General features: G+C 54.4%; 1 protein-coding gene across 13 annotated transcripts in view; it reads left to right on the forward strand.

The window, feature by feature from the left end:
- Positions 1 to 25,117, forward strand: part of tcf3a (transcription factor 3a) — a 45,762-nt gene that overhangs the window by 16,239 nt on the left and 4,406 nt on the right. For 3 of the 13 annotated variants that reach the window (XM_035422505.1, XM_035422512.1, XM_035422506.1), the window contains 16 exons: positions 11,228 to 11,301; positions 12,219 to 12,294; positions 12,870 to 12,907; positions 13,136 to 13,265; positions 13,701 to 13,750; positions 16,514 to 16,607; positions 16,730 to 16,839; positions 16,945 to 17,095; positions 17,291 to 17,352; positions 17,516 to 17,594; positions 17,959 to 18,035; positions 18,681 to 18,863; positions 19,135 to 19,258; positions 20,071 to 20,218; positions 21,903 to 21,956; positions 23,117 to 23,349. In XM_035422505.1, the coding sequence (XP_035278396.1) occupies positions 11,228 to 11,301; positions 12,219 to 12,294; positions 12,870 to 12,907; positions 13,136 to 13,265; positions 13,701 to 13,750; positions 16,514 to 16,607; positions 16,730 to 16,839; positions 16,945 to 17,095; positions 17,291 to 17,352; positions 17,516 to 17,594; positions 17,959 to 18,035; positions 18,681 to 18,863; positions 19,135 to 19,258; positions 20,071 to 20,218; positions 21,903 to 21,956; positions 23,117 to 23,349 (1,683 nt within the window). The remainder of the gene's footprint in view (positions 1 to 11,227; positions 11,302 to 12,218; positions 12,295 to 12,869; positions 12,908 to 13,135; positions 13,266 to 13,700; positions 13,751 to 16,513; positions 16,608 to 16,729; positions 16,840 to 16,944; positions 17,096 to 17,290; positions 17,353 to 17,515; positions 17,595 to 17,958; positions 18,036 to 18,680; positions 18,864 to 19,134; positions 19,259 to 20,070; positions 20,219 to 21,902; positions 21,957 to 23,116; positions 23,350 to 25,117) is intronic. The other 10 variants (XM_035422516.1, XM_035422508.1, XM_035422511.1 and 7 more) reach the window with 6 other exon arrangements.

A 25,117-nucleotide genomic window follows, 5' to 3' on the forward strand; every position in this document is an offset into this window, starting at 1 on the left:
GAGATTGGGGAACAGGGAGTCTTGAGTTCTGGCTGTTTGGGGGGGAAAACAGCCTTTTGATCCTGGAAAGGGCTTTCAGACTGCTTCCCTTCTCTAAGCTGGTTCACACTCTTTAGTCTTTCATAAAGAAACTTTGGGAAAGGGTGCTGTTGGGTGTATTAGAATAGCAGCACGACTGGCGACTTTTAAAACCCTCTCTTTTTATTGGTGCCACTTGGTTAAAGCTTCATTGTTAACAGTCCATTTCCCCTCTGTACGATTTTGAGGGATCTTACACACACGTTTTAGCAGTGGAATTGGGGGAGCTCGTGGGTAGACTTGTTTTCTCCGGTACTTGGGCGCGTTGTGTCTGGTGCTGTTTAAGTCGTTTCCCAGCTGGTTGCAGTTAGGCGCTGAGCGCTGGAATGGGCTGAGTCCAGGCGGAGGCTGGTCCTGCTGTGGTCCGTGTACCGAAGGCTAGCAGCTGTTTCCAGGGTTTTCTCCCCACTGGGAGTTTTTTTTTTTTTTTTTTTTTTTTTTAACCTCATACTTGCTATTTTGGGGGTTCAGGCCTGGTGTTTTCTCAGTTTGCTCTGTCTTCTTGCCTTGCTACTCTGTAAAGCATCTAATGTGACAGTTCTCTGTAAAACAGCGCTGTACAAATGAAACAGAGTTGTGAATAGCTGTTGTGACCTCGCAGGCAGAAGTGTGGGATCTAAATTTTCGGGGTGTTTGGCGTGTGGTGAACCCCCCCCCCCGGGCAGTGTTATGGTCCCGGGTCTTCCGCCGATGGCGTTTGCCGCGTTCGTGGCCGGTACCTCTGAACAGCAGACGAGAGGAGTGTTTGAAGGCGTACCTCCCCCCTGTTCTCCTCCGCTCGAAACGCCACCTGTTGTGGACTCCCCTTTCCCCGCCCTGTAACCCCTGCTCCTGGAGCGCCACAGGGTCTGCTGCCCCCCTCCCCACCCCCCATACCCCCAAGCTCGCCTGTAATCGGCCACCAACTGATCACTTAACTCCGCTTACCTGGCTTCTTGGGTTTGGCTAATTTCTGCTTTGGCGACAGTGCCGTGTGACGTACAGAAGACATAAATTCTGAAAATTTAACGGTTGACGTGAAGCCGACATTTGAGGGTCTTTGAAAGGTGTAGCGTACCTGCCGATTTTTCGCAGGGTCGCAGACGTCCGTCAGACGTGTCGCTCAACTGTGATTGGTTGCCTGAAACTAAGACGGAAAGGTTGCCGTGGCGACGACGTTAGTTTACTACCGCTCGTCTTGACGAACGAAGACGTTCACGCGGCTAGCTGGAACAATGGACGGGTCTGAGGGGAAGCTGGCAGAAGCTCTGCCGTTCTTCTTTAGCTTGTAAACAAACCTCTGCTTGGCTGATCGCTATAGTAACAACGTTGAACTGTGGCTGAACTACAAACGCAAAACGTCGTCTGACAAAAGCTGTCCGACGATATCGTCAGCAGGCACTTTGTTGGGCGGCCATTTTGTCTCGCCTAAGCATAAATTAACCTTTGAGTCACAATGAGAGAACTCTCTTGTGATGTCATCATGGCCCACTTTGGGACTTTTTTAATAGGCACGAGGCTGCTATGACATCACCTTACTTGTAAATATAAAATCATGAGGAGCTCCACCAATCGCACTGTATGATGGTACCAGGCATCAGAAGTGATGCCACTGGTAATTGGTGCATGCCTTGTTGCTACTTCCTGGTAGTTCCTGTTGGAAGTCTGCATGTGTAGCCAGGAAGCATGGCGTTGTTTGGGTTAGGGTTTGGTTGTTAACGTGACCTTCTCGTCCCGATGTTACTTCTCCCAAATCCTACACAGCGAGGTTAGACGTTCAGTCTGCTGCCAGAGAAGCTTGATTTGTTCTCAGAGTAATGCTTTCCTTCCCATTTTATTCCCACAGAGGGGATCTTTTCCACTTTTTTTACACTGAGGAAATTGCTTGTTAATTGACTGGTTAGTTACTTTGGCAGTTGGATACCTAGCCGTACTATTAGAACTTGTTTTTTAAATTTTTTTTTTTAACCCTCTTGGGAGAGAATTTCCTTTAAGCAGCCCGTTTGCTTCACTGCTATGGTAACGCAATCTTAAAATCTCAGCGCCATTGTTTGAGTGCATGCATGCAGGGGAACGTCTTTTGAAGTTGTGATTGGCAGCAGCCATGGCTCTCAAACAGCTGGGCTTGACTTGAAACACGGATCAGCCATGACACCCGTTTGCAGAAACCTTTCTTGATGATCTTTGTTATAACCCCTGAAGTTGTAAGTGACTGCATGCAGGGTGAGGGAGTCGACAAGTGAATGTTAATGTACCGGATGTTATAGGATCTTGGCCTTTTTAAACCCAGGTGAGGACACCTGGATTAAGTCACCAGAGGAGAGGAGACTGGTCTTAATGCTGGAGTACACTACAGCCCACTGGACCTGGGGAAGAGATAATAATGCTGAGCTTTTTAAAAAAAAAAAAAAATTAATTAATTTTTTTCAAATAAGTTTATCAGGAAGGAGATGGGGGACAATGGCCAAACCCTTACATAGCTGTGGAGTCATTTCTGGTTTGGCAGCAGAAAGCGCACACAGGTGGAAATTCATTAAAGGTCAGATTGCCCACACAACGCTGGTGTGTACTCCAGTGTGTGTGTGTGTGTGTGTTTTACGTTCCAGGGGAGTGTCCCTGGGGACTAGCAGTGGAAAGAGCAGAGCTGTGTGTGTGTGTGTGTGTGTGTTTTTATTCCATTCGCTTATTTGATCTGTTCTTTGCTTCCTTTCCTTGTGTCCTGTCCTAGGATGGAAGGCCAAAACCGGGTATAAAACATGTGAAATTGATGTCAGGAATCAGGCCTTGTCAGCGTGTTGTTTGTGTTCTCAGTGTGTTGATCATAGCCTGACTCCGGATGTGAATTTCACGTATTTTTGAGCCGTTTTGGCCTTCCTTACCAGGGAAGGATGCAAGCTGTACTGAGGTTGTACAGCACTGTGGTCGATGTTTTTAAATATGCTTTATAAATAAAAGTCGACTTTACTTGAAATGAATGGTCCTCATCTCTAAAAGCGCTGTACGACTCAGCAGGTCCCCTGGGCCTTGCCCCGCCCCCCCCCCCCCCCCCCCCCCGCAGTTGCAGTTTCATTTACTGATGATCTGAAACTGAGATTCATCTGGATATTTTTACACGGGTCTGGGTTAAAAATGCCGTGGAAGAGAGAAGTTTGCGTGTACTTTCTATTCTTGGGGAAGTTCAGTGGAAAAAAAGACGAAAACCCAAAAACTTTCAACCCGAACATGTTCAAAACGCGTTCACCATTTTAGTGCTTGCCCGCTTTGTTAAATTGAGTAACTGGTCGGTGTTTGCCACTGAGTGAATTTTTAATTCACAAAATTCAGCCTTCAGCTGATTTCCAACTCCACACCACCCCAATCCCCTGACCCCCACCCCCCGATCTGTCAATTAAAAAAATCATTTTTTTAAGTTGACATCTCTGTCAGTCTTAAAGAGGGCCCCATGTGGATGGCTAGTCACGCTCAAACATAGACCAGTGTGGCCTTAACGCGTTGGTGGTATACTGCTTTTAAAATTCTCGATATGCCAATCTAATGAAGGCTTTTTCCTTCCTCCACCAAGAGTGCCTTGAACTTCACTTTACATTACAGGCATTTAGCAGACACTCTTATCCAGAGCGACTTGCACAGCTTTTTACACAGCATTTACATTGCATTCATTCAGCTGTACATATAGTGAAGCAATGCAGGTTATGTGCTGTGGCACCCATCTTTGTTTTTTTTTTTTTGGCTGGACCGCAAAAGCGGGGCCAGCCCTACAAACGCGAATGTCTGTGACTGAGTGATCTGACTGAGTTATAAAGTTGCACCATTGGTCGGCCGAGTTATGAAGTTACACCATTGGTCGGCCGGCTCACGTGTGTTAGGTCCAGCCATATACTAGGTTTTGACCTGGTCTTGTTTAATTTAATTTTAAATTCCCCCCCCCCCCAACCATGCCGTAAGCCCTGTGCGTTTGTCAGGAGGAGGAGGAGGAAGAGGAGGAGACGAGGTGTGAGGGAGCGGTACTTAGCGCTTGGCTCACTGTATCGATCCTGTAAAGCGGCTGTTTGGGTTTAGTTTTTGGGGTTTGGCCTGCAGGGTGTGACTCAGCCCCGCCGGCCTCTCCCTGCCGCTCTGCTGCGGTGAGCACAGGCCTCTCCCTGCCGCTCTGCTGCGGTGAGCACAGGCCTCTCCCTGCCGCTCTGCTGCGGTGAGCGCAGGCCTCTCCCTGCCGCTCTGCTGCGCTGAGCACAGGCCTCTCCCTGCCGCTCTGCTGCGCTGAGCGCAGGCCTCTCCCTGCCGCTCTGCTGCGGTGAGCGCAGGCCTCTCCCTGCCGCTCTGCTGCGGTGAGCACAGGCCTCTCCCTGCCGCTCTGCTGCGGTGAGCGCAGGCCTCTCCCTGCCGCTCTGCTGCGGTGAGCGCAGGCCTCTCCCTGCCGCTCTGCTGCGGTGAGCGCAGGCCTCTCCCTGCCGCTCTGCTGCGGTGAGCGCAGGCCTCTCCCTGCCGCTCTGCTGCGGTGAGCGCAGGCCTCTCCCTGCCGCTCTGCTGCGGTGAGCGCAGGCCTCTCCCTGCCGCTCTGCTGCGGTGAGCGCAGGCCTCTCCCTGCCGCTCTGCTGCGGTGAGCACAGGCCTCTCCCTGCCGCTCTGCTGCGGTGAGCCCAGGCCTCTCCCTGCCGCTCTGCTGCGGTGAGCGCAGGCCTCTCCCTGCCGCTCTGCTGCGGTGAGCGCAGGCCTCTCCCTGCCGCTCTGCTGCGGTGAGCACAGGCCTCTCCCTGCCGCTCTGCTGCGGTGAGCGCAGGCCTCTCCCTGCCGCTCTGCTGCGGTGAGCGCAGGCCTCTCCCTGCCGCTCTGCTGCGGTGAGCGCAGGCCTCTCCCTGCCGCTCTGCTGCGGTGAGCGCAGGCCTCTCCCTGCCGCTCTGCTGCGGTGAGCGCAGGCCTCTCCCTGCCGCTCTGCTGCGGTGAGCGCAGGCCTCTCCCTGCCGCTCTGCTGCGGTGAGCGCAGGCCTCTCCCTGCCGCTCTGCTGCGGTGAGCGCAGGCCTCTCCCTGCCGCTCTGCTGCGGTGAGCGCAGGCCTCTCCCTGCCGCTCTGCTGCGGTGAGCGCAGGCCTCTCCCTGCCGCTCTGCTGCGGTGAGCGCAGGCCTCTCCCTGCCGCTCTGCTGCGCTGAGCGCAGGCCTCTCCCTGCCGCTCTGCTGCGCTGAGCGCAGGCCTCTCCCTGCCGCTCTGCTGCGGTGAGCGCAGGCCTCTCCCTGCCGCTCTGCTGCGGTGAGCGCAGGCCTCTCCCTGCCGCTCTGCTGCGGTGAGCGCAGGCCTCTCCCTGCCGCTCTGCTGCGGTGAGCGCAGGCCTCTCCCTGCCGCTCTGCTGCGGTGAGCGCAGGCCTCTCCCTGCCGCTCTGCTGCGCTGAGCGCAGGCCTCTCCCTGCCGCTCTGCTGCGGTGAGCGCAGGCCTCTCCCTGCCGCTCTGCTGCGCTGAGCACAGGCCTTGGCTGAGGCCCCAACGCTGATTTATTTGTTCTGTCTCGCGTGAGTCAGTCCCGTCCGTCTGTCTGAACGACGTGGTGAGTCAAAGCTCACGCAGACTACGGCTTGGGGGGGGGGGGGGGGATGTCTGTTTTTATTTTTGGGTGGCCTGCTATTGATCATGTGTGTCACAAGTAACAAGCAATTCTTTTTTTTTTTTTTAAGTTTAAAAAAAAAATTGCGCCTCTCTTGCGTTGGCAGAAGTGGCGGAAGACCTATGATCGCCGAGCGGCGTTTTCCCCGTTTCACTTCCTGTTTGTGTCTGATATAACGGGATGATCGGAAGCCCAGCGAATCGCCAGACCCCCTAACCCTGACGCTAACCTGCTCTGATTGGTTGGCCCTCGCTGACGGGGCGTTGCTGGCGAGATTGGCGGGGCGGGTGACGAATTTAGCGGCTTTAAAAAAAAAAATAAATAAATAAAAAATTTTATTTTTATGCGCGCCACAGGAAGTCCATTGTTTGCGGGACGTTGACTCGATCACCCCTCGGACCGTTTCCTGAACGGATCTGTCCTGATTGCAGGGGTCTACCCCTTCCCCCCCCCCGACGGACGGGAACAGCCCGGTCTGACCTGGGGCCTGTGGCTTTTGTGTGGTTTCATTCTCCTGCCTTTTCTTTAGGATTTACCGTTGTACATCTTTTCTCCATTCTCTGCCGTTCCCAGTAGCACTAGAAGTCATTTGAAAATTTAAAAACTCCCCTCTGTGTCGTGGCGGAAACGTAAATCTGCATTCCCGGGAATAATCGGGAAACATCCCATTCCTGGGAGCGGTTGGCGGTTGTGCTTTTCCGAATTGCTCGGGACGGGTTCAGGATCAGAAGGGTGAGGTAGAGGCCTTCGAAGGATGTGATCCGCTCTCCCTCCCGCTCTCTCTGTCTCTCTCTCTCTCTGACTCACCCACACACTCATACTCAAGGAGGGGCGATGACCCAGACTTGAACCACAACAAAATAATTACTCCTGTTTGTTTCAGTCTATCGCCTATCGGTGTCTGACGTTTGTGTTCTTTATCGGTCATAATATTTACACAGCCGTTGGTAGCATTGTGAGATTCAGTTGTGAGAGGAATTAATATGAGTTAAAAGTTGAAAACAAGATGTCATGCTCTGGCTAGCTTGCTTAACATGAGTTAATTACAGATTGCTTCTAATGTGTTAAGGCATGTTAAGGTTGCAGCGAGGCCGGTGTTAAGGCGTTTTGCGTTAAGGTTGCAGTGATGCCGGTGTTAAGGCATGTTGTGTTAAGGTCGCAGTGAGGCCGGTGTTAAGGCGTTTTGTGTTAAGGTTGCAGTGAGGCCAGTGTTAAGGCGTTTTGCGTTAAGGTTGCAGTGAGGCCGGTGTTAAGGCATGTTGTGTTAAGTTTGCAGTGATGCCGGTGTTAAGGCTGCAGTGAGGCCAGTGTTAAGGCGTTTTGTGTTAAGGTTGCAGTGAGGCCGGTGTTAAGGCATGTTGTGTTAAGGTTGCAGTGAGGCCGGTGTTAAGGCATGTTGTGTTAAGGTTGCAGTGGGGCCGGTGTTAAGGCATGTTGTGTTAAGGTTGCAGCGAGGCCGGTGTTCAGGCGTTTTGTGTTAAGGTTGTAGTGAGGCTGGTGTTCAGGCGTGTTGTGTTAAGGTTGTAGTGAGGCTGGTGTTCAGGCGTGTTGTGTTAAGGTTGCAGTGAGGCCGGTGTTAAGGTGTTTTGTGTTAAGGTTACAGTGAGGCCGGTGTTAAGGCATGTTGTGTTAAGGTTGCAGTGAGGCCGGTGTTACGGCGTTTTGTGTTAAGGTTGCAGTGAGGCCGGTGTTAAGGCGTTGTGTGTTAAGGTTGCAGTGAGGCTGGTGTTAAGGCGTTTTCCGTTAAGGTTGCAGCGAGGCCGGTGTTACGGCGTTTTGTGTTAAGGTTGCAGTGAGGCCGGTGTTAAGGCGTTTTGTGTTAAGGTTGCAGCGAGGCCGGTGTTAAGGCGTTTTGTGTTAAGGTTGCAGTGAGGCCGGTGTTCAGGCGTTTTGTGTTAAGGTTGTAGTGAGGCTGGTGTTCAGGCGTGTTGTGTTAAGGTTGCAGCAGGGCCGGTGTTAAGGCGTGTTGTGTTAAGGTTGCAGTGAGGCCGGTGTTAAGGCATGTTGTGTTAAGGTTGCTGTGAGGCCGGTGTTAAGGCATGTTGTGTTAAGGTTGCAGTGAGGCCGGTGTTAAGGCGTGTTGTGTTAAGGTTGCAGTGAGGCCGGTGTTAAGGCGTTTTCCGTTAAGGTTGCAGTGAGGCCGGTGTTACGGCGTTTTGTGTTAAGGTTGCAGTGAGGCCGGTGTTAAGGCGTTGTGTGTTAAGGTTGCAGTGAGGCTGGTGTTAAGGCGTTTTCCGTTAAGGTTGCAGTGAGGCCGGTGTTAAGGCATTTTCCGTTAAGGTTGCAGTGAGGCCGGTGTTAAGGCATGTTGTGTTAAGGTTGCAGCGAGGCCGGTGTTAAGGCATGTATGGGTAGCTTTAGCCGGACTGCGGGGCGCAGGTTCCAGGCTGCGGCTAACGGCTCTGCGGCTAACGCCTCTTCCCCACGGCGTAGCAGATGGGCGATGGGCTGACTGCATCCAGGCCCTCGCTGCTTCGACAGTGCTTCCTGCTGATCCCCCCCCCCCCCCCCCAGCTTCCGCTCTTCCCTACACCCCTCGGCTGACCCTTCACCCCTCTCAGCTCCCCTCTCAGCTGACTTGGCACTGAGGAACTGTGGGCTTCCGGCAGGAACAGGGGTCTGTGGGACTGTGTGAGCAGAAAGTCAGGCTTTTTTTTTCTTTTAAAAATGGAGTGCCTCTCGTCACCCAGGGAAACGGGGGGATTGTGACATCATACCTATGGGTCGCAGGGGGTTCACTGCTGTTGGAATGAGACTTCTCTCTTTCTTTCTCTCTCTTCCTCCCTCTCCCTCTCTCTCTCTCTCTCGTCACTGGTCTTCTCTTGCTCCCTGTCTGCACCCCCCCCCTTTCCTTTTTTTTAATTAGACAACAAAATCAAAAGAGAATATGAATATTCATAAGGCAGCCACATTAATATGCACAATTATGCAAATGTGTGTGCAATTAAGTCTCTTCTCTCACAGTTAATGCACAAGACAAGGGGGTGGGGGCGGGGTTCATGGGGGGGTGTTCGAAATTTCTGCTTCAGTGAGCTTTAAAATGAACTCTTGTGTCACTTTTTAAAGAAAAAAAGAAGCCTTTTTATTTTAATGATTTTTTAAAGAGGAGCGAGCTGCTCAGAGATGTGTGTGTGTGTGTGTGTGCGTGGTGTGTACGCGCGTGTTACCCACGTATGCTTTCATCACATCTGTCTGTGTGTACATAACATGACGCATGCTTCCTGGACATGATCCACTATGGGGTTTGTGTAGTGTGTGCGTGTGTGTATTTGGTGTGTGTACAGGTGCGTGTGTCTGTGCACGTATGTGCTCCTGTGATTGGTGTGGGTGTAGTGTGTGTGCGTGCGTGCGTGTGTGTGTGTATGATGCGTGTTTGGGTCCCTGTGAGTGCTGTTGTTGGTGTGGGTGTAGTGTGTGTGCGTGCGTGTGTGTGTGTATGATGCGTGTTTGGGTCCCTGTGAGTGCTGTTGTTGGTGTGTGCGTGTGTGTGTGTATGCTGCGTGTTCGGGTCCCTGTGAGTGCTGTTGTTGGTGTGGGTGTAGTGTGCGTGTGTGTGTGTATGCTGCGTGTTCGGGTCCCTGTGAGTGCTGTTGTTGGTGTGTGTGTGTGTGTGTGTGTGTGTGTGTGTGTGTGTGTGTGTGTGTGTGTGTGTGTGTGTGTGTGTGTGTGTGTATGCTGCGTGTTCGGGTCCCTGTGAGTGCTGTTGTTGGTGTGGGTGTAGTGTGCGTGTGTGCTGTGTGTTTGGGTCCCTGTGAGTGCTGTTGTTGGTGTGTGTGTGTGTGTGTATGCTGTGTGTTTGGGTCCCTGTGAGTGCTGTAATTGGTGTGTGTGTAGTGTGTGTGTGTGTGTGTGTATGCTGCGTGTTCGGGTCCCTGTGAGTGCTGTTGTTGGTGTGGGTGTAGTGTGCGTGTGTGTGTGTATGCTGCGTGTTCGGGTCCCTGTGAGTGCTGTTGTTGGTGTGTGTGTGTGTGTGTGTGTGTGTGTGTGTGTGTGTGTGTGTGTGTATGCTGCGTGTTTGGGTCCCTGTGAGTGCTGTTGTTGGTGTGTGTGTGTGTGTGTATGCTGCGTGTTTGGGTCCCTGTGAGTGGTCTTTGTGGGGACCGGACGCGCTCCTGGGTGCGGTACGGTGGGGCTCTGAGGGCCTCACAGGGGTGAAGCGGCGTCCCGTCGGAGCTCTGAGCGCCGGTTGAGCGGACTGCCGCCGTTACCGTAGCGATGCAGCCCCGCCAGGCCTCGCCTCACACACCCTGCTGGGGTACTGGCTGACTGAGCCGCCGCCGGCCCTGGAGCCTTAGAACCACAGCGCCCCCCCTGGGCTTGGCACTGTAATTACGCTTCCTGTTCGTCTGCTGTTGTAGAAGCTGATTTATTTATTTATTTATTTTTGTTAGGTGGGCATTTGTTTTGCTTGGGCCAAAATGGCTTCTCATGCACCATGTGTCACCTGACTGATCCATGTGCTATGATCAGGCCTATGGAACACGGTTAAGATGTTTATATGCGTGTCAGGTAGGCCAGTTGGGTCACTGAGTTGGGGGGGGGGGAGGGGGTGGGGGGTCATAATGAGGGACCTGATGTTGACTCAGAGAGGGGGCGCCCCACCCCCGACCTGGGAGCCCTAGCTGATCAGGGGGGTGTGGAGGTCAGAGGTCAGAGGTCACGAGGCTGTCATAAGCCTCCCTCGGTTTGATTAACCTGCGGACGGGACAGGCCTTGGGGATTTTTTCTGGGGGGGGGGGGGTTGGTTTCTTGTGGGAGGTGCTGGCTGGGTCTGAAGCACCTCCTGATTACTGGAGGTTCCTTATCACTGGCTTAGGCCAGTGCTCCGTACTGTGCAAACCAAAATCCGGTTTCTTTCACGCTCAGTAGGGTGGGGGGTGGGGGGTGGGGTGGGGGTGCGGAAGGGACAGTTGATTGTTCGTGCGCTTTTGTGTCTTTGGAGCTGTGGAACGTTTGGAGAAATTCTTGAACCCGCAGAGGTCGTGGTAGAGGTAGCGATTGTGGTTGTAGTAGGGATATGGGCTGAGGTTGTGGTTGTCATTGGGATATGTGTTGAGGTAGCGATTGTGGTTGAAGTAGGGATATGGGTTGTGGTTGTAGTAGGGTTATGATCTGAGGTTGTGGTTGTAGTAGGGATATGGGTTGAGGTTGTGGTTGGTAGGGGCTGTATGTGGTAATGACTGTTTTTGGGTAGTGGGTGTCATTGGTAGTGATCTTGGTTGTGTTTGTTGAGGGGAACGGTAGGGGTTGTGGAAGTAGCAGTAGTGGTAATATGGTTCCTCTTTTCCCCCCCCAAGAGTTTCGGATCATTCAATCCATCCCTCCCTCCCTCCCTCCTTCCTCTGTACTGGCTGCTGATTGGCTAGATGTGCTTTCTGCTGACCTGCTTTGACCTGTCAGGGCTCTGTAGGTCAGGTGAGGGACACAGGTTTTCAGACACAACCATGAGATCATCTTCTCTCTGTCTGCTTTCCCCAAACTCGGGCTGTCCCCTGAGGCCCTCAGTATGCCCTCTCCCCCCGACCTGACTGACCTCCCCCGTCTCTCTCTCTCTCTCTCTCTCTCTCTCTGCAGGTTTGGACGAGCGAAGTGGCTCCGCCTCCTGGGGTTCGGGCGAACAGAACACCCCCTCCTTCAACCAGGGCCGGGTAAGAACACATGCTACGCGCTACGCGCTACACGCTACGCACTGCACACCCTTCGTAGCCTACCACACCGGACACAATTAGCCCCACCTCACATTGACTTGTGTAATAACTTGGTTCCCTCTGGAGGGGGGATCCTTGAGTTCTCGTACCCCACAGTCAGTTTTCTCCAACCCTGCATCCCTGGCGAAGGCTTTCGTTTCTTCCTCTTCCGCGAAAGCGTGAGATTGGCACGGCGCGACCCGTTTCTAAAACGCGCCCCGTGTGCGTTCCCTGGAACACCTCGCGCTCAGCACCCGTGTGCATCGCTGCACCAGCGGCGGTTTGAGGCTGCAGTTGTGGGTTCAAGGTGCTCATGTTTGTGTGTGTGTGGGCGTGCGTTTGTTTGAGTGTGTGTGTGTGTGTGTCTGTGTGTGTGTGTGTGCGCGCGCGTGTGTGTGTGCGTGCGTGCGTGCGACGGGTCTGAGTTGTCTCTGTTCTGTGGCTGTAACTGTTCCAGCCCTTAGAGAATTCGCACCTCAGCCGATCTCTGCAGGCGAGGGCCTGCTGACAGTGTCCTTGTTTTCCTCTCTCGCTCTGTTTCTCTCTCGCTCCTTCTCTCCGCGCTCCCCTCTGTCGGAGCGCAGTGCTGCTCCCACACTGGTTTAAATGGGCCTGCCGCAGACCTGACACAGGGAGCCTCTAGCTTAGTTTTTTCCCAATAGCTGCGTTTTTAAACATGGAGATTTCTGTTGGGTTTGTAGCACTGCTGCATTGTCCTAACAAGCATAATGAAGTCTCCTTCCCTCCTCCTTTCTATATCTCTCTCCCTCCGTCCATCCCTCTCACTCGCCCTCCAACCCTCTCTCTCTCCTCCTCTCGCTCCCTCTCTCTCCTCCCTCCCTCCCTCCCTCCATCCCTCTCTCTCTCTCTCCTTGCAGCAGTATGGAGAGGACTCTCATTACAGTGACCACGAGGGGCTGACTGCCTCTCCCTTTCTCACCCAGGGCATTGTGGGTAAGTGTCCAGGTGAAGGGCGTGGGGGCGGGGGCGGGGTGGTGTTGGGTTCCTAATTGGCTCTCTCTGGACAGAGGAGTTCACGACCCCTAGGCCCCCTCTCAGTGCTCCACCTTCCCTACATCCTTCAACTTTTACCACCTCCCAGAGTCCTTCGCCCCCGTGCGAAGCGAGTGTGGGAGGTGGTGGGGTTGAGGTCACATCCCTGGTGGGGCTTGCTCATTCTGGCCTGCTGTCGTTGAAGGGTCTGTCACATCCCCCCCCCAGGTACAGGGGTCTCTCGCTCCAGTCCTGGGGGGGGTGCAGTTTGACCTTTCAGAACTTATTCATGAATGTTAAACATTTCTTTACAGAACACAGGGGTGTAGCTGTCCCTGCTGCAGTCTTGTGAGTCGTGTCGGGTGTTAAATTTGGTGTTGTGAACGGTGGCGCTGCTGTGGTTTGTGGGGCAGTAGCCCTGTGGGGGGGGTGGGGGGGGGGTGAAGGGGGCAGTAGGGGGTTCTGCCTCTGCCCTGCATGTCCTGCTCACACCCTTTTGTTCCCCTCCCCTCCTCCCTCTCTCTCTCTCTCTCCAGGTAAAAATGAGCGAGGCTCGTACTCTTTTGGGGCTCAGGTAAGACCCAACCCCTCTGTCTGTCTGTCTGTCTGTCAGTGTGTTCACATGCGCATGTGTACCTGTGTATACCTGTTCATACCTGTGCGTGCCTGCGCATACCTGCGCGTGCCTGTGTATACCTGCGTGTACCTGTGCGTACCTGTGCATACCTGTGCGTGCCTGCGCATACCTGTGCATACCTGCGCGTGCCTGTGCATACCTGTGCTAACGCTGCTCTCCCTGCAGGCCGGGTTCCTGCCGGACATGCCCATGCCCAGCCCGGGCGCCCTCTCCCCCTCCGCCCTGAAGTCCACCTCGCACTACTACTCCTCGTATCCCAGCAACGGCAGGCGACGCCCCCCGGAGGGCACCATGGGTAAGAGGGCAGAGCCGGGCTGTAGTAGAGGTTGCGGCTGTTAATGCGTTGCGTGTAGCCATGGCGATATTTGGCGTGCTGAAAGGGTGGTGTGGCGTTCAGCTGCGTGTGTTGAGCTGACAGGCGTTCAGCTGCGTGTGTTGAGCTGACGGGTGTTCAGCTGCGTGTGTTGAGCTGACAGGCGTTCAGCTGCGTGTGTTGAGCTGACGGGTGTTCAGCTACGTGTGCTGAGCTGACCGGCGTTCAGCTGCTTGTGTTGAGCTGACCGGCGTTCAGCTGCTTGTGTTGAGCTGACCGGTGTTCAGCTGCGTGTTGAGCTGACCGGCGTTCAGCTGCTTGTGTTGAGCTGACCGGTGTTCAGCTGCATGTTGAGCTGACGGGCGTTCAGCTGCTTGTGTTGAGCTGACCGGTGTTCTCTCTCCTCTCTGCTCACAGACACCCAGCCCAAGAAGATCAGGAAAGTGCCCCCTGGCCTGCCCTCCTCGGTGAGTACTGCACACACACACACACACACACACACACACACTCACACACACACACGCACAGTCGTTTGTGTCGAGTGCCTGCTGTGTTGTCCGGTGTTGCACAGATCCCTCTTCACCTCCATGCTCTGTACATCCCCCTCTTCACCTCCATGCTCTGTACATCCCCCTCTTCACCTCCATGCTCTGTACATCCCCCTCTTCATCTCCATGCTCTGTACATCCCCCTCTTCATCTCCGTGCTCCGTGCTCGGGTCTGGTGTGGTGAGTGCTCGTGCGGTTCGGTCGAGGTCCTGGTCTGGTGTGGTGAGTGCTGGTGCGGTTCGGTCGAGGTCCTGGTCTGGTGTGGTGAGTGCTCGTGCGGTTCGGTCGAGGTCCTGGTCTGGTGTGGTCAGTGTTGGTACGGTTTGGTCGAGGTCCTGGTCTGGTGTGGTGAGTGCTGGTACGGTTTGGTCGAGGTCCTGGTCTGGTGTGGTGAGTGCTGGTACGGTTTGGTCGAGGTCCTGGTCTGGTGACCGGCCCACTTTCGGCAGTTTCGGCATGTTCTCGTCCGCGTGTCGCAGCGTCTGACCGCATCTCTCCGTGTGAGGCCTGGCGTGAGGAGGCGGTAAAATGTGGGGGATCAGCTCAGCCAGCTCCCAACTCACTGCTATGAAAACGAGTGTTTAGTGTGCCACGGTTGTAGTGATGTGGTTTGTGTGTGCTTTAGGTGATGACATAAGATTAAAAGTAATAATAAGAATAATTTCCCCCGTGTTGGCGCCTTGTCATGTGGTCTGTTACGGCTCTTCTGATTGGAGCAAGGCTCTGCACTGACCCTGCAGTGACCCTTCACTCTGAGTGACCCAGCGGAAAGGCCATAGGCTTCCAGGACCCAGTGTCTGAGCCCGGATTAAGAGCTGTCCTCTTCCTCCCCCGAAATCTGGGCTCTGCCCTCACCCCGCAAATCCCCCCCGAGCAGACATCTATCCCCTAATCCCCTAATTACCTGCCCACCCAAGCCCCGCCTCTCTCTGGGCTCGCCATGGCAACCAGGGGGTGGATTGCCCCACGTGCATTGTGACATCACACCAGCAGTGTGTCACCGGGGCGTCCCGTGTTCCAAACGCTGTGAATGAGAAATGGTTGCCGTGGTGCCGCAGGCTGGACTCCTGCAGCCTGCTTGTGTTCCGGAACATTCAGTGATGTCACACATGCCTGATCAGTGATGTCACTGATGCTTCTTCCATTCTGTTGGTTTGTTTATTTATTTATAGATTTTTAACTGATTCCGTTTGCCCTTCACTCTCTGCTTGTGTCTACGCTGTTACTTCAGAAGTCTCTCTCTCTCGCACATGCACAACTCACTCACTCTCTCGCACTACACACACACACACACACACACACACACATGCACACATGCCCTTTGTCCTCAGGTTAGCTTAATTATCCCACAGGCTTATTATACATGCTGGGGTATTCTCTGTACTCGTTCTCACCTGAATCCCATGGCATTCACCTCCATCCATGCATCCATCCGTCCATGCATCCCCTCTCTCCCCCTCTCTCTCTACCTCTCGCTCTCTCCCTCTCTCTCCCTCTCTCTCTCTCAGCCCCTCCTCTGCTCGGTTGGGCTCCCTGTGGAGTTGGCCAGGCTCCAGCAGTGGGCAGATGGCTCTGTAATTAGAAGTGCTTCTCCTCTCTCTCCCTTCCCCTCTCTCTCTCTCTCTCTCTCTCCCTTCCTCCGTCTCTCTCTCTTTCTCTTCCCCCCTTCCCTACCCGCCCCTCCCGCTGTAATCAAATTACATGGGGGGGGGGATCTTGCGTTTGTGTTCTCCCCGCGTTTCTTCAGTTATGAGAGAGAGACCGAGAGAGGGAGATGGAGGGAGGGAGAGAGGGACACTGAGTGAAAGATGGAGGGAGACTGAGGGAGAGATGGAGAGCGAGAGAGAGAGAGAGAGAGAGAGAGGGAGAGATCGCGTGTCTTCAGTCATCCAGAAGAGAGGGAACATGAGCCCTGCAGGGGGTCCCCCCTCCCTCTCAGTGCTCAGTCTGCATGTTGTCTTTTTTTTCCTTTTTTTCTTTTGGGGGGGGGGGGAGTGGGGGGTGGTTTTGATGTCAGGAGGGGGAGGCAGAGGAACTGGGGTTTCTATTCACAGACCTCTTAGGCCACGTCCTTCCGATTCCAAACAAACCCCCCCCCCCCATCCTTTTTCCTTTGGGGACCACAGAAATTGATGCGTCTAGATGAGCTTTGATCTAAGCGCCCCCCCCCCCGTATTCAGATCATAGAAATGCTATTTCCGTGTGTTGAGGTTTTTCGTCAAGCGCCCCGCCCCCTGCCCCCCTCCCAATTTGTGTATGGAGGCACACTGCCATGGTCCTCGCTGTTCCGGAACATTCTCACGAATTCCACCCCTGTGCTTCCCCACCCATCCCGACTCGATTTGGGGTCCCAGCGCTCCCTCCCTGCCAAAGACCCCGCTGGGACCGCTAAACGGGAATCCTCCCTCGTACTCTGCTGTGACGGACAGGAGTCGCGGTGGGGCGTGGGGGGTGGGGCGATGATGTCACCAAAGGGGTGTGGTCTTGCCTCATCCTGTGCCCGCACCATGTCCAGGCTGGCATGGGCCTGGACCCACCTCTCCACCCAGAAATAAATAAGAATTAAGTGAATGACACGCGGAGTCTCTGATCTGAACGCGTTTTGGGCCAGCCCATGTGAGGTGCTCATAACCTGTAAGGATGCACCCGTACGAGTGAACGTCTGTCCTGTGCACCTGGCAGGTCTACGTCTCCGCCTCTGGGGAGGACTACAATCGGGATGGCGCGGGATTCCCCGCCTCCAAGTCTGGGACAGCCTACCCCTTCTACATGCAAGGTTAGCCTATCCGGAGAGAGAGCCTTGGGGCACAGCCCAATCGGTGTGCCCACAGTGACAGATGATTATTTCTGAGAGCGCACACCGACTGATATTTACCCCTCCCACCTTCATTTTGACAGACCCCCCCTCTGATCCCTGGGGCCAATCAGCGTACTCCACCATGCTGGGCAACCCACCTATCATGAGCCAGCAGGGTGCCTTCCCTCCAATCAATCACCAGGACAGGATGGTGAGGCCCTCTTCTGTGCTGCAATTAGCTTGTGTAGTAGAACTACAGTACCCATAATGCTCAGCAGGACTAACACATTACTTCCTCCCTTTCCACCTTCTCCAGAAGAGGCAGCCCCTGCCTATGTCCTCTCAGAACTACCCCCTCCACGGCAGCGAGGTCAACAGCAACCTGCCCTCCAACTTCCACTCTGGGTCAGGGGGGTACGGAGTCACAAATCACACGCCCCCCATCAACGGAGCAGAGGGCATCATGGGTAATCATTATCTGTTTTAGCAGAGACTGCAGTCGTTTAGTTTTTCTGTTCTGTATTTTATTTGCTCATTTTTGACCTGGTGCTGCTCAATACTGAAGTGCTGGAATTGAAAGCTTCAATTTTCAAGTTAATTTTTACTTTTTCTTTTTTTTTTTCTCCTGCCATCCCCCCCCCCCCCCCCCCCCAAATGTCCAGCTGCCGGCCGGGGCACCACGGCGGGGAGCTCCGGGGACGAGATCGGGAAAGCCCTGGCTTCGGTGAGAGGGCCGACTGAATGGGGGGGGAAATGGATTCATCTGATTGGGCAAGCGGGGGGAAATGGGTTAATCTGATTGGACGAACAAGGGGTGGGTTAAAGATCACTGCCGTCTCTTGTTCTCAGCCTCTGAATTACCAGCTTTCTGACCCTGTCATTCACAGATATATCCCTCGGACCACAACAGCAACACCTTCCCCTCCACCCCGTCCACCCCCGGAGGCTCCCCCCAGGGCATCTCAGGTGAGTGGGCGTGGCCGGGTGCGGCTGGGCGGGCCTGAGGGCGTGGTGGGGTGAGGGTCAGGGCGGGGCTGAGGGTTGGGGCACTGTGGGTGAAGTGGCACTTCAGCAATGGCTGAAAAGCACACTGGTGAATTTGCAGGCTTGCAGTGCCACCTACTGTACAGATGGGAGAATTGCAGCTTACACGTTTACATCCCTGGAGGAAATAGTTGTGCCTGTGTTTTCTGTGTTTGCCCCACTTCCTGCCTCGTAAAGCACATTTACGGATATAAAGTGGTTTATTTGTTATTCAAAATGCATATATCTTTAGCATTATTAAAACCATAACTGCGTGAAACGAACGAGCTGCTGTGTGTGTGTTCAGCTGCAGCGGCTCAGTGGTCCCGAGCTCCAGGTCAGGCCTCCCTGTCCCCCAACTACGAGGGAGGACTGCACGCGCTGGTGAGCTGACGGGCGGCGGCTGCGCCCCTCTAATTTAGGCACTCGGGTGGGGGAGGTGGGGGGGAGGGGGGCTGAGAGTCTCCATCCAAACGATCCCCTTTAAAAGAGGAGTGGTTTTTTTGGCCCTGTTTGTTTGTCTGGACGGTGCTAGTGCTAACGCTAACGCTAGGATGTGAGTGTGTGTGAATGTGGATGAATGTGTATAAACCGTGTGCAAATAACTATATACATGTGTGTACATGTGTGTGTTACTATATAGTTGTGTGTGCAACTGTGTGCAACTGTGTGCAACTGTGTGTAACTGTGTAACTGCGTATAACTGTGTAACTGAGTGTGACTGTGTGACTGTGTAACTGCGTATGTAACTGTGTGTGACTCTAACTGTGTGTGACTGTGTGTAACTAACTGTGTGTGACTGTGTGTGACTGTGTGTGACTGTGTGTAACTGTGTAACTGCGTATAACTGTGTAACTGAGTGTGACTGTGTGACTGTGTAACTGCGTATGTAACTGTGTGTGACTCTAACTGTGTGTGACTGTGTGTAACTAACTGTGTGTGACTGTGTGTGACTGTGTGTAACTGTGTGCGACTGTGTAACTGTGTGTGACTGTGTATAACTGCGTGTAACTGTGTAACTGTGCGCAGCAGAGTAAGATGGAGGACCGGCTGGAGGAGGCCATCCACGTGCTGCGGAGCCACGCTGTGGGACAGGGCCCCGGCGGGGGGGGGCCCGACTTACACAGCCTGCTGCACAGCGGGGGCCTGGGGGGGCTGGTGCAGGCCTTCAACAACGGGGGCCTGCCGCTCTCCAACCGCCACCCCGCCATGGTGAGGCTGGGGTCCCCGCACCCCCACTTTCAGCTCCGCAGTCACCCGCTCACCGTCACATTAATAATGACATTAGTCACTCATTCAGCATGCGGTCAGTCTTTCAGTCTGTCGCTCACTTGCTCACTTGGTCAGTTGCTCAGTCTGTTTTTTGCTTGGTCAGTTGTGCTCTTTACATCTTGTCATTTCTCCCTATCTCTCCCTCACTCTCTCTCTCATGCCCTCTCTCACTCTCCCCTCTCTCTCCATCTCTCCCCCCCCCCCCCCCCAGGTGAATAATCACCATGACGACTCGGGCCTGTCCCCCGGGGGCGCCCTGCTGGGTCACCACGCCCCGGTGTCTGCGCAGGCCGCCTCCCTGTCTGACCTCGCCCGCCAGCCCGAGGGCTTCAGTGGTGAGGCTCCCTCCCGTGTGCGCCTCGCGCATCTCGCTTTCAATATAGCGTCTTTACCCTGGCTGTGCTGCACACACACACACTCACACACACACACACACTCGCTCTCACTCACACACACACACACACACACACACACACTCTCACACACACACACACACACTCTCTCTCACACACACACACACACACACACACACACACACTCTCTCTCACACACTCACACACACACACACACACACACACCCGGGTAACCGCGCTCTCTGACCGGAGACCGGAGGGTGTTCCCGCACGCGGGACGCGCTGTAGAGCCGCCCCTGTGCAGCGGGGGGTTTGATTCCCGCCGCGGTGCTTTATGTGCTGTGACCCCATGTCCATCTGGATCCCTCTTTGCTCTTCCCCTCATCTACACGCGAGGGGAAAAAACACGAGCCATTAAAAAATGATGAAGTACAAACACGAGTATAAATGGTGGGTGTGTATGCAGCACATCATAGATGCGCACAGAAGGAGAGGACCTGCTGGCGCTGCGCAGCTGCTTACTGTAGCTGGGCCTCTTCACTAACTGCGTACCCACTGGCTGCAGGTGACATCACAAACGTGCGAGTGGAACGTTCTCAGCTGAACGTTCTGATGATGTCACAATCACTGCTGGTTCTAGAACACTGACTTATTAAAAAAAAAAAAAAATTTAAACGGTTGCAGTGCTAATGTGGGGTAGGCGGGCGAGCTCGGCGTGCTGTTGTGTGTGGTAGCTGTTGGCTGGCTGTGCCCTGCTCCTGTGCTGAAGGGCGTGTCCACCCGACCCCTCTCAGGTGTGTCCGGAGGCGTGGCCCGAGCCGCGCACCCCCCCGGCGGCGAGATCGTCAAGCGGGAGGACAAGGAGGACGACGACAACTCCTCCATCACCGACAAGTCGGAGGACGAGAAGAAGGAGGGGAAAATGGGCCGCACCCGGACCAGGTAACTGCCCCGCCCTCCGCGCTCCCGGGCTGAGCCGGGCTGCTGGCCCAGTGTGGGGGGGTCAGTGTGTATAAGGGGTCTGAGCCAGGCTGCTGGCCCAGTGTGGGGGGGTCAGTGTATATAAGGGGGCTGAGCCAGGCTGCTGGCCCAGTGTGGGGGGTTCAGTGTATATAAGGGGGCTGAGCCAGGCTGCTGGCCCAGTGTGGGGGGGTCAGTGTGTATAAGGGGTCTGAGCCAGGCTGCTGGCCCAGTGTGGGGGGGTCAGTGTATATAAGGGGGCTGAGCCAGGCGGCTGGCCCAGTGTGGGGGGGTCAGTGTATATAAGGGGGCTGAGCCAGGCTGCTGGCCCAGTGTGGGGGGGTCAGTGTATATAAGGGGTCTGAGCCGGGCTGCTGGCCCAGTGTGGGGGGGTCAGTGTGTATGAGGGGTCTGGCTCTGAAATTTGGCTGATCTGTGTCACAGTTGGGACAGACGAGCCGTAGTGGAGACAAACAGTGATAAGGAATTTTTTTTAAATTTCAGTAATGGCAGGTGCACATTTGCAAAAAGTTAATGTACACACACAAACACACACACACGTGTGCACATGCACAGGCACACACAGACGCACACACATGCATACACGCGTACACACGTGCACCGGCACACACAGACCCACACGCACACACACACACAAATGTGCACACGCACAGAGACACGTGTGCAGATGCATGCACACACACACGCACACACACACGTGTGCAGACGCATGCACGCACGCGCACGCACGCACACACACACACACACACGTGTGCAGACGCATACACACTCTCACACACACACACACACACACACGCGCACACACACACACGTGCACACGTGCACACACACACACACACACACACGGCGTCTGTGACGGTGCTGCGTTTAGCGCTCTGTTCGCCGCTGTGTTTTTGTGCCGCTGGTGTCCTGGTAGTAAACTCATCCCACACAGGTGGAGACTAAACTGGCCATTTACACACTGCGGGGTGTGTGCCAGGGCGTCAGTGTGTGGGGTCAGTCAGTGTGGGGGTTGGTGTGTGGGGTCAGTCAGTGTGTGGGGTCAGTCAGTGTGGGGGTTGGTGTGTGGGGTCAGTCAGTGTGTGGGGTCAGTCAGTGTGGGGGTCGGTGTGTGGGGTCAGTCAGGCTGGGGGTCAGTGTGCGGGGTCAGTCAGGTTGGGGGTCAGTGTGTGTGGGTGATGGTCGGTGTTGGGTTCCGTGTGCAGGGTCAGTCAGTGTGCAGGTCGGTGTGTGTGGGGGATAGTGGGTGTGTGGGTGATGGTTGGTGTTGGGTTGTGGGGGATAGCGGGTGTGTGGGTGATAGCGGGTGTGTGGGTGCTGGTTGGTGTGGGGGATAGCGGGTGTGTGGGTGTGGGGGATAGCGGGTGTGTGGGGGATAGCGGGTGTGTGTGGGGGATAGTGGGTGTGTGGGTGCTGCTTGGTGTGGGGGATAGCGGGTGTGTGGGTGTGGGGGATAGCGGGTGTGTGGGGGATAGCGGGTGTGTGTGGGGGATAGTGGGTGTGGGTGCTGGTTGGTGTTGGGTTGTGGGGGATAGTGGGTGTGTGGGTGCTGCTTGGTGTTGGGTGCTGTGTTTGTGCGTGTGAGGCCCAGCTCGCTGGCCCTCTGATTGTCATGCTGTGCCCCCGTCTCTCACGTTGTTTTCAGAGAAGAGGCGCTTTCCTTCCAGTCTTTGGGCCCGCTGTCGGTCCCTGACGCAGAGTAAGTCCCCCCGCTGCCTCCGGGCAGTGCCAGACCACCCTTAAAATGCCCCCCTTCCCCCCCTTCGGCTGCTGTTCCCGTGACGATTGACGATAATTTGAACAGTACGAGCGTGAACGTCCTCAGCGTGTTTACTCCTGAACTTCTCCTCCTGAAGGTTTCTTGCAGCTAGTTTTAAAAATTTTTATTATTTTTAAAAAATCTCATTAGGTTCATTATTATTACCCAAACCAGCTCACGGGGTGTTTTTTATTTATAATTTTAGCAGAAGTCGCCCCCCCCGGGGGTTTTTGTGATTTTGATCACAAAATCAGTTTCCTTGAGTGCTGAGGAAGGTGTGGCCCACTATCATAGCCCAGTAGTTTTGGTCTTAAGCGTACGTTTTTAAATATCAACGTTGCTCAAAGCCAGTTAGCACCCGCTCCAGCCTGCGTGGGATAATAGCCATGTCGGTGTGTTGGCGCCTAATTCTTACATAAATTTTATTTATTTTTTTCAAATTTTAAGGTTTGAGCATTTTGTAGGCTTCTCATGTGAGGTGAATCTGTCGTACCGAATGACCCAACACTTCAATCATTCTGTGATCCTCCACCTCTGCCCTGTGAATGATGCATGCGTTTGCTGTTATGCGATAACTGTTACGATCAGGACATGTTGAAGGTTATGAACGTTAAGAGGTAGTTTGATGCTGTTGAGGGGTTGAATCTTGGTCTAGGATATCGGTCCAGTCCAAACTGTTGAATTGCACTGCTGGATGTGGCCGACGTGGCCAGTTTGTGCTGAAATGGAGTGTGTGTGTGTGCGCGTGAGTAAATGTGAGTGTGTGTGTGCGTGCATGAGTGTGTGTGTGTGCATGTGCATGTATGCATGAGTGTGTGTGTGCGCGTGAGTAAATGTGAGTGTGTGTGTGCGTGCATGTGTGCATGAGTGTGTGTGTGTGCGTGTATGCATGAGTGTGTGTGTGCGCGTGTGAGTAAATGTGAGTGTGTGACCATTTGATCAGTGCCGTAAGAGACGAGCCGTTTGTTTTGTTTCTGTCCGAGGCTCGTTCTCATTGTTTGTCTGCTCCCTGTCTCTCCGTCCGCTCCCGTTTTATTAAAAATAAACAAAAAAACAAAACCCGAACGAAATAATCTAAACGAAAATCGAACCCCGGTTAGTCTGGACGAGGATGACGAGGACCTGCCGGTGGAGGTGAAGGCGGAGCGGGAGAAAGAGCGGCGGGTGGCGAATAACGCCCGGGAGCGGCTGCGGGTTCGAGACATCAACGAGGCCTTCAAAGAGCTGGGCCGCATGTGCCAGATGCACCTGACCAATGAGAAGCCCCAGACCAAACTGCTCATCCTGCACCAGGCCGTCAACGTCATACTCAACCTGGAGCAGCAAGTGCGAGGTCAGTGGGGGGGCGGTAGGGGGGTGGGCCGGACGGTGGGGAGGGGGGGGGCACGTGGCGGATTCATGGGGAAGGGGGGGGGGGCTGGATTCTCCCATTCCCTCCCCCCTCCCCCAGGTCTAAAGTGCACATACAGTAGGTGAGTGTATGTGTACCCTATCAAAATGGCATGGGACTGTCTGCTTTTTCTTTTTTTTTTTTTGTTTGTTTTTGTTTTGTAAAATGTTTACCTGCTGCATGTCCTCCCCGCGTTGATGGCCTGTCTCTGTCTGCCTCCATCCTGTCTGAGTCTGTGCTCACATTGCTCTGCTGCCCCCTAGTGTTCACCTGCTGTGACAGCTCTGCTGCCCCCTAGTGTTCACTTGCTGCATTACAGCTCTGCTGCCCCCTAGTGTTCATCCGCTAAGTGACAGCAGTGCTGCCCCCTAGTGTTCACCTGCTGCGTGACAGCAGTGCTGCCCCCTAGTGTTCACCTGCTGCGTGACAGCTCTGCTGCCCCCTAGTGTTCACTTGCTGCGTGACAGCTCTGCTGCCCCCTAGTGTTCACTTGCTGCATTACCGCTCTTCTGCCCCCTGGTGTTCACTTGCTGCATTACAGCTCTGCTGCCCCCTAGTGTTCACCCGCTAAGTGACAGCAGTGCTGCCCCCTAGTGTTTACTTGCTGCATTACAGCTCTGCTGCCCCCTAGTGTTCACCTGCTGTGTGACAGCAGTGCTGCCCCCTGGTGTTCACCTGCTGCGTGACAGCAGTGCTGCCCCCTAGTGTTCACTTGCTGCGTGACATCTCTGAACAGCAGCCACTCAACAGGTAGTTGGAATGCCAGGACGGAAGGACTGGAACTCAGCTATGGCAAATATTTACTTTCTTTCTTGTGCACCCGCACAAGACGTTTGATGCTAATGCTTTTTCCAAGGTAACCTGACGGTGCTGTGCTTCAGTGCATTGCCCCTGGCCTGTGCTGTGATGCGTCCTGCCAGCTCACTTCCTGTCAGCTGGGCTGAGATACAGGAAGTGAGGTGGGAATGGGATGCCCCTCCCCTTTCCCCAGACGCATTCAACTTGCTTCGTATTTGTTTTATTGCTGCTTCAGCTTTCTCCAGTTTGCATGTCTTTTTTTTTTTTAACGCTGCCTTCATCTCGCACTCCTCCTCTTCGGTCGCTCCTCCTTTCACCTGGGTTTCCTCCTGCAGGAGTCCCCAGTGACCTCCCCTGACCTCACCTTTTCTGCAGAAATGACTCCATTTCTGATGCCCCAGAAATCACATTCTCTCTCTGCCTCTATTTCTCTCTCTCTTCCCCTCTTTCTCCACCCCCCCCCCCCCCCCCACTGCGCATATTCTCTGTCAGTCTGCCTTCCATACGTGGTGGGGTGGGGGGGTTCATCTTTCTGTCTTCTCTTGCTTGGACAGTCCCCAGTGGCCGCCACAGCGCCCCCCCCCCCCCCCCGACGGTTCATTGGCTGCCCCCCCAGGTGTCTGCTCTGGGGCCTGGTGGAGTTGAGCAGTGTCCAGTGCCGCCTCTCTGCCAGCCTACAGTGCCTTAAAGAGGAAACGCCCTTTCACCTCAGGGGCTAGGCTGGCCGAGCACATGCAGTCAAAAGCCTCATATCTGGACTACATACTTCAAGCTCTGTTATACCTACACGAAGGAAACAATGGAGCACACCTGACTAATCAGAAACACCCGTGAAGCCATTTGTCCCAAACATTAGGATGCCCTGAAATGGGGGGTTAATATAAAAAGTTCTGTAACGCACAGACCCCACATA

This window comes from Anguilla anguilla, chromosome 6, assembly GCF_013347855.1.
Source record: "Anguilla anguilla isolate fAngAng1 chromosome 6, fAngAng1.pri, whole genome shotgun sequence".
Lineage (NCBI taxonomy): Eukaryota > Metazoa > Chordata > Actinopteri > Anguilliformes > Anguillidae > Anguilla > Anguilla anguilla.